Here is a 10,889-nt window from a genome sequence, read left to right as displayed (position 1 = left end):
CGGCTGCCTCCTTCCCCACCCTCGCGCTCCCACTCTCTGCCACTCCTCCGAGTCCTCGGTGGAAGCTGCCCTCGCCCCGGGCTCGTGCTCCCAGCCCGGGGACACCCCTTGCCGCCCCTCCCGGGCTGCGGGGGAGCCCCGCCGAGACCATGAGGAAATTCAACATCAGGAAGGTGCTGGACGGCCTGACCGCGGGCTCGTCCTCGGCCTCGCAGCAGCAGCAGCCGCAGCAGCACCCGTCTGGGAACCGCGAGCCGGAGATCCAGGAAACGCTCCAGTCCGAGCACTTTCAGCTCTGCAAGGTGAACGGAGCGCGCAGCCCGCGAAAACCCGGGTCATTTTAGGGGGCAGCCTGGGCTTTACGGGAGAGTACGAGGGACTCGAGCGCCAGTAATAATCATACCGCGAATAAAGGGCTCGCTCCTCCTCTAGCAAACGTTTGCTCGATGGGTTATTTTGGAGATTGACATCATCTTACTCCTTTTCGTTGATTTTTTTTCCTCCTCCCCTTTTCACATGCATCAATCATTCAAGGTTGCTTCCAACGTGTGATACTGATCTTTAATTTGTATTCTTAATAACCTTATAGCTTTTATATTAAAGCATTTTCATGTAATTCACCAACTTCGAAGTTTCCCTTAGAAACAGTGTATGAATATTGTTTATCAAAAAGCCAAACCTGTTCAACTAGATATTTCCTCATCAGTTTTCCCTTAGGATGTGGTAGGAGGCTTAAAATATGAAATCATAGAGTCCTCTTATCATTATATTTGGTTAAAAAGTTAGTACTGTGATTTTTGCCTGTTAATGGCACAATTGCCATAGCGGTCTAATTCGGAAAGAATGATGCAGCGAATTAATTCGCCAGCTGCTCAGTGAGAAATACGAACTTGTCTTGGTATTAATACCTACCTTTCTCATAAATACCATGCGTTCATATGTTAGAGTTTATTAAAAGTGTGTAGTTACACTTGTTTGCCCTAATGCCCTAAAATTATTAAGGATTTAATGCAAAAATATATGCTGTACTTATTGTTATAATTACAAAATGTTGTAATTATAACTTATTTTGTTATAATTACAAAATAACAGAATGCACTTATTCTGCTATAATTACAAAACATCTATCTCAGTAGATGTTTGAAAATTGCTTTACTGAATCCTTGACTAGGTTAGATGGCAGCATTTCCTTAGAAGTACTTGCATTAACATCCAAATAAAGTAATGATGAACTTATCACACTTGAAATAAAGCATGAGTTTACAGAATTTTTGACTACTGCGAACTTCAGTAATTTGTTTTCAGACATGAGTATAGAATATTAATAAGAACATTTCTTTATTAGAATACTAGTATTACAGAAAAGCAAAAATTAAAGAGTAAAACTGGGATAGATTTTTTTTTTTTGGTGGTTAGGTTCTACGTAAGTTTTGTTTGTTAATATAGATTTCATAGTTTTTTTAAAAAAGCAATAAGTGCATGTATATGTATTTTGCATCAATTATAATTGGTTCTAAATTCTAATGCTTTTATTGATTTTCCTGTTTTTAAATATCGTTTGCTGCCTTGGCTGGTGTGATGTCACTTGCCCATCCCTAGACTGTTCGCCATGGATTTCCCTATCAGCCCTCAGCCCTGGCCTTTGATCCTGTACAGAAGATCCTGGCAGTGGGAACTCAGACTGGTGCTTTAAGGCTGTATCCTTTCATTTAATCTTTGTTTTAAAAACTATTTGCCATGTTCTCCCAGATCTGTGTTGCTGATTAGTTGCTCTTCTTGTTTAATCCTAAAGAAATGTATGATCAGGTAGATATATGAAATCATGTGGTGTTGGCTTTTCTCTTGATTATACATTTATTCAGATTATATGTTGCTGTGATGTTTCTCAGATCTCCGTTTTTAGTAGCTAAACACGTATCCACATAGAGTTCTAAAGTTTTGCTATAGTAACTGCTGTCTTTGCAAGGAACTAGAAGTTTCTAAGGGAAATATATCTGCTTATGCTAGTAGTCTGTTGAATGGAATATGTTGGGTACGAGGTTTAAAGACAGTTGCACAGGCATATTTTAATTGTTTTTTAAAAGTGTTGTGCATCATTGATGTTGAACTTATGACCTATTTATTATTCTAATGAATTAGAGGTTGAATTTGAATTTGGCTGTCTGACTTTTCCATCTAGAAAAATCATTAAAAGACAAGTGGCTTAATTTTATATAACTGCTTATGAAAGATTACTGTTTTTAGAAGATTAGAGTATTTTCATAGCATAATGCAAATGGATAAATGTATTCTTGATGTTTTCCCTTTTGTAGCCTGCATTTGTTATTATGTATATATAAAAACTGTTAGGTTAGCTGTACTGTGAAGTATTAGTACAGAGAATTATTTTTCCTAGTTATGCGTGCACTATAGAAATTTTGTCAAAACATTTTCCAAATACCTACTCAGTCATCAAAATAATTTTTTTAGTCTGAGCACGGAGAATATTTCTCATTTCCTCTTTTAAGCTATTTACCTTAAAATTCTGTTTGCTTTTACTGTGACATTTAACCATCTTAACATAAATACCCTTAATTTTAAACTAAAACATAAGATTTTTAAAAGAAAATGCTTCAGTCATTTGTAGAATATCTGTTCCTATATTATTGAAGTAATGTGTTGGTAATAAATAGAAAAAAAAAATCACCAGATGATGGCAATAGACGTTACTATTGTTAAAAAAAAAAACCAAGGGGGGACTTTACCACTCACATTTTATATTTATCTGGCTCCAGGTAAGGGGGAGGGGAACTTGGCTTTTGAGTAAAACATTTGCCTTGTTTTTTTCCTTACAATTTTTAAAAATCTTCATTCAAAGAAGTACTATGTATGATTTCAGGATATGCCTTGTTTCATTTGATATTAGTGTGCAATCTTCAAAATGATAAGTGTTTTCAGATAGGCCATTGACTGTGTTACTAAGCCTGTCATTCATAGTAAATACCAATAGTACACTCATACCTGTTAAAATGGTAAAATCTGACCAGCCTCGATCCGAGTCTGTGAATTTCTGAACTGTTTGTCTAAATGGCTTTTGCCCAAGTATCTAGATAGTTGAGACGAGAATATTTTTGGCTTCAATTGTTTAGATATTTTTATTCCTAAACCCAGTGATCAATACCTTCTAGTTTAGGGTTCCTATTTCAGTCCTATGAAGACAGGAATAAAGTTAATTTCTGCCAGTGGGGGTACTAAGTGTTCAGCAAAACTCTGTGTAGTGACGAGTAGTGAGCATTGTTGGATCTAGATGAACTATTTGGAACTGAAAGCAGATTTTTTGTTCCCAACAAAAGAATAACATCATTGCGCTAAAAAAAAAAAGAAAAGAAAAGAAAAGTTGAATTAAATTAGTTAGTTTTAGATTATTTTGCTTTTTTTATTTTTAGATTTATTTTCTTTTAAATGGGTTGAATTTTTACTATTTTTCCCATTATAGTCTCAATTTTCTTATGGTAAATAACATTTTTATTTTAATAGCCAATCTGCCCCTTTTATAATTTAATATAAATGAGTGCCACTAGCAAGGCTGATTTTATAAAATATTTTCCTTAGAAACCCTAATGCATTTGAGTAATTAGCAAGTCGACACAAAGGAAGGAATAAAAATGTTAAGCCTAATGCTGCTTGCCAAATCAAAGCAAAGATCAAGTGTCCAAGATCATCACTTGTATATGACCTTTGCTTATACATATTTTTAAATAAATAGTAAATGAGTATAAGTAAATATGTAATTATGCTTTATAATTGTACTCTAAATTTTTTTTTAGAACCTGTTTTACTATGTTTAGATTGAAGTCAGGAAAGCTGTTTATCAAATATATTTCTACTTTCCTTTTTTTTGAGATTTGTATGAACATTCCAGAGTGATAAATTGGTTTGCCTACCAATAATACTACCTATTTTCTTTTGTTAAGTTTAACTGGCAGATCAGCTTATGAGCTTTATTTATTATAGCTTTGATTTATAATGACTAAGACCTTTTTATCTAATTTCCACATGTTTTTTAAGATAAAAATTGGTTTGTCTATTCTTTATTTTTAAGGCTAAATAACTAAAATTTATAGTTTCTAATTTCACAGCTTCATATTGATATCACATGCAGACTTTTTACAAGTCAATTCTGTTGCCCTGTTCTTTTCTATTTTTTGTTATTGCAGTTAGTTTCTTTTCATAACAGACTCTGCTAGCCTGTAATACATTTGTTTTCAAAGATGTCTTTAGAGCAGAAATATCCTTCCAGATAGTTTTTCTTTAATTGTGAAGCAGAAAGTAGGAGATGTATTTAGAAGTACAGTTGGGCTATTGGAATTCGAAATACCTATCTGATTTGACTAATAGGTCTTCCTAAATGTTAGAGGACTAAACTATATTAATCTACTTTGAGGTTAAAAATAAAAATCTAGATGAAGAGTTACATCTGATATCTCTTATTTGTAGACAAGAATTCGTGAAAATCTGAATCCTTAAATAATATCTAACTAATAATGAGACAAGATCAATTTAATGTATTTACTGCATTAATTGTATAGCCAGTGACTGACGATATCTTTGTAAACATGCTTTATGTTGGCTTCTGGAGAGAATATGAGGTTGAAATGCGCTTACTGATAGGAAACAGGAAAGCATATTTTATATAACAAGTCATATAGTAGTGATGTGATTTGTCTTAATTTCTCCTCTTTTTGCCATGTAAAAATAGGTACAGTTTGATTCTTATGAGTAATCTAGGTATCAGAACTATTGGATTAATAGATAATGTATTCAATAACATTGTAGTAACTATGTATGGTGTCAGATGGGTGATCTTATCGGGGTGATCACTTGGTGAGTTACATAACTGTCTAACCACTATGTGGTACACGTGAAACTAATATAATATTGTACGGCAACTGTAATTGAAAAAATTAAAAAATTAAACTGGGACAAAATAATTATCTGTTCCCATATGGATAAGAGAAAGGGGGAAAAAAGGTTCTAACTGAAGAATGAAGGCATTTCTAGTCATGCTGCTGTTGTCCTTATCTAGACTCCTGATTCACTGGTATAATTTTGAATTGCTTCATACTCTCTTTTAACCAGGGGCTAAAAGGTATTTTGAGGTCATTTTTTGTATGAATATTTTAAAGACTAAGAAGAATAGAATTTCAAATTTACTGAATTTTTGTAGATATTTGAGTTTTTATTATCAAAATTCTTATCAGATACCCTCAATTTTTGTCTTCTTGACCTGTGGAAAATACAGTATAATTGTCAGTCTCTACTTTGATAAGGCACAGACCATCTTTTAAATTGCAGTGTAACGTTGCTCATTGCAGATTTACAAAATGATTTTGTACTTTGGAGTTCAGTTAACAAGCACTTATTAAGTGTTAACATTAGATTATAAATTATGTCCTGAATTCTGGTTCTTTGACTTGCCACTAAAAATTGTGTGTCCTTGAATTACTTTGGTTTTTTTTTTTTTTAACTTTTAAAATGAAGGTACTATATTAGATGATTTCGTCAAGAAACAATTCTGTGATTCCAAGTAGCTATACTACTTGTTCTATGTGAGTATTCAAAAGAAACGAAAATGCTATTTTTACCTTCAAAAAATTTCCAGTCCTAACTAAAGGACTAGAACTAGACAGACATAATTGAAATTAAAGAATTATTTAGGGGTATACTGACATTGCACAAAGTCAGATTACAAGTAAATTCATTGCATTTGATGACATTTCCACACATCAGTAGATAAGAATTCTGAATGGCAGAGAAGAAGGAGTGGGAAAATTATTCTAGGCAAACAGTATGGGCAAAACAGAGAAAAGGGAATTATGGTAATTTCGAGGAATACTCAGGAGACTCCTAGGAATAGTGATCTTAATTGAGTTGGGAGAAATAAGGAACCAGTTGGTGGAGAAGCTTGAATGTTAACCTGCGTTATCTGAGCGTTATTCAGTGAGGAATAATTGTAGTTGTGTCAGGAGATGCTGACAGGAGGACAATATGATTTTTAGGATGATTAATGGGGCAGTAGTGTCATGGATAAAAGAATAAGTGAAACTTCAGATGCAGCTATCCCTATAGGTAGTAAAGTGGATCTAAAACAGGTAATGGAATGGGAACTGAAGTACTTGATAACTCTCGTATAACATCTTGGAGTAACTAAAGATGATGATAAAGTTTTACAAATAATGCACTGAGGCAATTTCAAGGCAGAAATGGAAAAAAAAATACTTGATGGAGGTAGCAGAGTAATGTGTTTGGAATTATGTCATCTTTTACTTTTGTCATTGTCATTTTGAGAAGACAGCGTAGATTACTATAGCATGAGAATTTGATACACTTTTACATTTGATTTCCTTTTGGGTGGTCCTTGGTGATTTCCTGGATTTGTTATTGAATTGACTAATACATTAAAGTCACTATTAACTGTTTATGGCTGTGTCCATTTATCCTCAGTCAGCATCTCCCAATAGTGGTAGCATTTTGGGCTGGATAATTCTCTGGGTTTGTCTGGCACATTGCAGGCTGTTTAATATCCCTGGCTGCCACCTGCTATATGCCAGGGTTGCTTCTGCTGTCAGAATGGCAACCCAAACACCCCTGTAGACTTCTGGGAGCTTCTGGTTGAGAACCATTGTACTTAACCCAAGTTCTTCACCAGTTAAGAAGGAATAATAACCCTACCTAGCTCATGAAGTTAGAGTCAGGATTAAATGCAATAATGTGTATGTGTAGCTTTTAAGACCATGTAGAGATTGTTTCAGTGAATATTAAATATGTGATACTGTTACTAAGATGAATTTTTTTCCTGTGGTTGTAATTTTCAGGTCCTTCATTTATTTCAGCAAATTGCTGAGAGGCAACTAACTACGCACTGTGTAGGAAGGCCTTAAGTTCATTTATTTTTGTGATGCAGTTTTTGAATAAAAGGTCTTAAAAAGTACTGCTTTTTTTAAAAGTATGTTTTTAAAATGATTGTGTTCTCAACTAGAAGTTTGCAAAACTTCTATTTAGATGTAATAAAGTAATATTTGTAAAAGTTTGTTACAGGAAGCAGATGATAAATGATTGTGTAATGATTGTAAGATAGCATTAGAATGTTTGACTTGCTTATTAATTTAATTTTAGAAAACAATTACAGTATTGGAAAAAATATTTGAAAAAATGATTTTTGTTTAAAGTATTTAGAAGTAAAACAAGTTAGCTAGAATTTAGCCAAGTTTTTATCTGTTCTCCCACACTACCCACACTATCCTTTTTGTTCAGAGAAGAATTCTAGTGATTTGGAGTTGTAGCTAGAGGAGAAACAAGGACTTTGTAATACTTACACTTCTCAACTCATAGCTTTTCATTAAGGAGGACTTTGTATAAAAGAAAGAATGAGTACTTGTCAGCTATAGATTGTGATTCTCAGCTTAGCCTACTGCAGCAGGAGGAACAGGCACATTTACCTTAGAAACCACCAGAAATGACGTCTGCCTGGAAGCGGTTATTTTGCAATGAATTTCTTGTGGAGGGAAACAATGTGTGATAGAATCTGAGTGGAACTGAAAAGGGATATGTTAATTATTAGGGAATCAAGTCTGTGCTTGGTAAGCTTTTCTGCTTTAAATGAGTTTTCTTTCTGCTTAGTATTCTCTTCGTTTCTCAATATAATTTTTATTTTATTTTTATTTTTTGTTTTTAAAATTATAACCTGATGTCATCCTGAAGGAAGAAAGTAAAGGGATTTTTGAAGAATTATCATTTGAATATTTGTGTTCTAGTGTTCAGATTAATTTTGGATAAGTCAACCAAGATCTCTGGTCTTTGGTTTCCTTTCCTGTAAAATGAGGAAATTGGGATGAGGGATTTCCAAGAGTTCTTCCAGCTATAGGATTTTAGAATTTCTTTTTCTGTGAAGGATTTGAGAATGCTCTGAACCATCTGTGTCTGGAGTGGTCTTCTGATTGCTTTGAGTACCTGTTAAAAAAGGATAAAGTATTAGACCTCTTCCTACTGTAGGTCCCTTTACTTTATATCTATGGACTGCATTCATAATCCAAGTGAGTAGATGCACAAATATAAACCTTTGTTTACAAAAGGTGGGGAAGCATGTGAAAATAATTTTTTGTTATTGAAACAGCAGCTCACATTGAATACTAAGGTGGTGGGTTGTTGCATTTTTTTTGTACAGTAGTCCCCGCTTACGCACAGAGGATATGTTCCAAGGCCCCCAGTGGATACCTGAAACCGTAGATAGTACCAGGCCCTGTATATAATGTTTTTTCCTATCTGTATATACCTATGATAAAGTTTAATTTATAAATTAAGTACAGGAAGAGATTAACAACTAATAATAAAAGAATAATTATAACAGTATATTTTAATAAAAGTCTCTCATATTTTGAGAGACCATTCACCTAACTTTTATCAAAGTTATGATGTGAGTGAGATGATACAGTGCCTATATGATGTGAGATGAAGTGAGGTGAATAATGTAGGCACTGTGACCTAGCTTTAGGGCCAAGATTTTCTCATGCTCCTCAGAAAGGTGCACTATTTAAAATGTATGAATTGTTTATTTCTAGAATTTCCCATTTAATATTTACAGACCATGGTAGACTACAGATAATTGAAACCATGGAAAGTGAAGCACCAGATAAGGAGTACCACTGTATAATAAGGTCTCATTATGACATAGGAAACTTGGGCCATTTTAAAATACTGTTAACAAAGTTTACTTTCTTTCTTGGGTGTTAATGGTCAGGATGCCAAATTGAAATAAAATTTCTTGAAAATAATACTGATTTTTAATCACATTATTTTACTAATCTTTATATTAGAGATTTAGTATAGAGACTATCCTCTTTGAATTGCTGGTGTACTATGATTACTAAATTTGGTAATAGTATAGTAACTTGGTATAGTAATAACCGGCAATGTATGTGTAAATAATTGGACTGTCAGGGTATCGCTAAATAAAAAATAAAGGCAAATGAAGACAACCACAGCTTAACTTCAAGCATTGGAAGTGACACATTATTTACAAGAAGAAAATTAGTAATTAGAGTGTCAGTATTGATTTGTTTTGTATTACTTAAATGAGAATTTTCTGTCCTGATTTGGCATATTATCAGAAGATATACTCAGTATTTTAGGATTGCAGATTAATGAAATATTTTTGGTTCGATCTAAACAGATGTCTGTGTGTTTAAGAATATAACAGAATGATATAGAGAAAAGGGCATTTTCCTATATAGATTTTAATTAAGATAGGTCTTAAATATAATAGAACTACAAAAGTTCTTGGGAAACAAAACTGTCGATTATTATGAAATAAAGATTTCATAAAACTACATCTCTTCCTTTAGTCACATGTGAAGTAAATCATTCTAAGGAGAAGAAATAGTACCTTCCAATTTTATTACTCAGACTCTTTTCTATAAAGACATTCAGGTGTCTACATAATTACTTGTTTGTTAATTTGAAGCCATTTCTAATTTTTATTTGTAATAATGTAGAAGTTAGTGATTTTTTCATGTATCAATATAATAACTTAATCTTTTTTAATATTTTCATACCTACCAGTCATCCACTTTTGGATTAGCCACCTCAATTGTTTTAATCTCTCATTTTCTTTTATTTCATTTATAAAGAAATTTTGGACACTAGCTCTGTTTACTGTAGAACTTTTTTCTTTTTTATCTGTGGATGGAAGGTAGACTGAGGGGGGAAAGGAAAGGGAAAGAATTATTGACACAGTTTACTCCTCACTACTCGATGTTCCACAATGTGCCATGCATCAATGATTCTTTAAGCCTAGAATACTTTTTTCCCTGTTAAATTAATTCTTATCTTTAAAGCCCAGTGCCTTTGTCTGTGATATATTTTTTTTCATTTTTTTTAAATAATTAAAAAAATTTTTCAATTATAGTGACATATGATACGATATTAGTTTCAGGACTACAACATTGTGATTAGACATTTATATAACTTATGAAGTGTTCACCCCAGTAGATCTAGTACCCATCTGACACCATAATTATTACTATATTATTGACTGCATTCCCTATGCTATACATTACATCCGTATAACTATTTTGTAAGTACCAATTTGTACTTCTTAATTCCTTCCCCTTTTTATCCACACTCTCAACACCCCTCCCATCTGACAACCATCAGAATGTTCTCTGTATTTATGAATTTGTTTCTGTTTATTTTGTTCTTTAGATTCTGCATGTGAGTGAAATCATGTGGCATTTGTCTTTCTCTGACTTACTCTACTCAGCACAATACCCTCTAGGTCCATCCATGTTGCAGATAGCAAGATTTCACTTTTTATGATTGAGTAATATTCCATTGTATATATGTACAGCTCTTCCTTATCCATTCATCCATTGATGGACACCCAGGTTGCCCCCATACCTTGGCTGTTGTAAATAATGCTGCAGGGAGCATGTGGATTCACATGTTCCTTCGAAATAGTGTTTTGAGCTTCTTCAGATAAATACCCAGAGGTGGGAATACTGATTCCTTCCGTCTCTTGTTATAGCCTTTATTTTAAAGTCTGTTGTGTCCAATGTAAGTATTACTACTCTCACTTTTTTTCATTTCCATTTTCATGAAATATCTTTTTCCACCCCTTTCAGTCAGTGTGTCTTTCAGTCTAAAGTGAGTATCTTCTAGGCAGCATGTGTAAGGGTCTTGTTTTCTTATCCATTCAGCCACCCTATGTCTTTCAATTATAACATTTGATCCATTTTTATTTAAAGTGATTGTTGATAGATATATAGTTATTGCCATTTTATTATGCCTATTTGTGATTTTTTTTCTTAAAGAAATCTAACATTTCTCGTAACACTGGCTTGGTACTGAAGAAC

General features: G+C 33.4%; 1 protein-coding gene across 1 annotated transcript in view; it reads left to right on the top strand.

Moving 5' to 3' along the window:
* The first annotated feature begins 6 nt into the window (after window positions 1–6).
* Window positions 7–10,889, top strand: part of STXBP5 (syntaxin binding protein 5) — a 156,354-nt gene continuing 145,471 nt past the window's right edge. The window contains exons 1-2 of the mRNA XM_023528328.1: window positions 7–302; window positions 1,600–1,697. Coding sequence (XP_023384096.1) covers window positions 150–302; window positions 1,600–1,697 — 251 coding nt within the window. The 5' untranslated portion in view covers window positions 7–149. The remainder of the gene's footprint in view (window positions 303–1,599; window positions 1,698–10,889) is intronic.

The sequence above is a fragment of the Pteropus vampyrus genome, unplaced genomic scaffold (genome assembly GCF_000151845.1).
Source record: "Pteropus vampyrus isolate Shadow unplaced genomic scaffold, Pvam_2.0 Scaffold24, whole genome shotgun sequence".
Taxonomy (NCBI): Eukaryota; Metazoa; Chordata; class Mammalia; order Chiroptera; family Pteropodidae; genus Pteropus; species Pteropus vampyrus.
The sequence above is the reverse complement of the archived record's forward strand: the minus strand, read 5'-3'. Positions and strand labels throughout refer to the sequence as shown.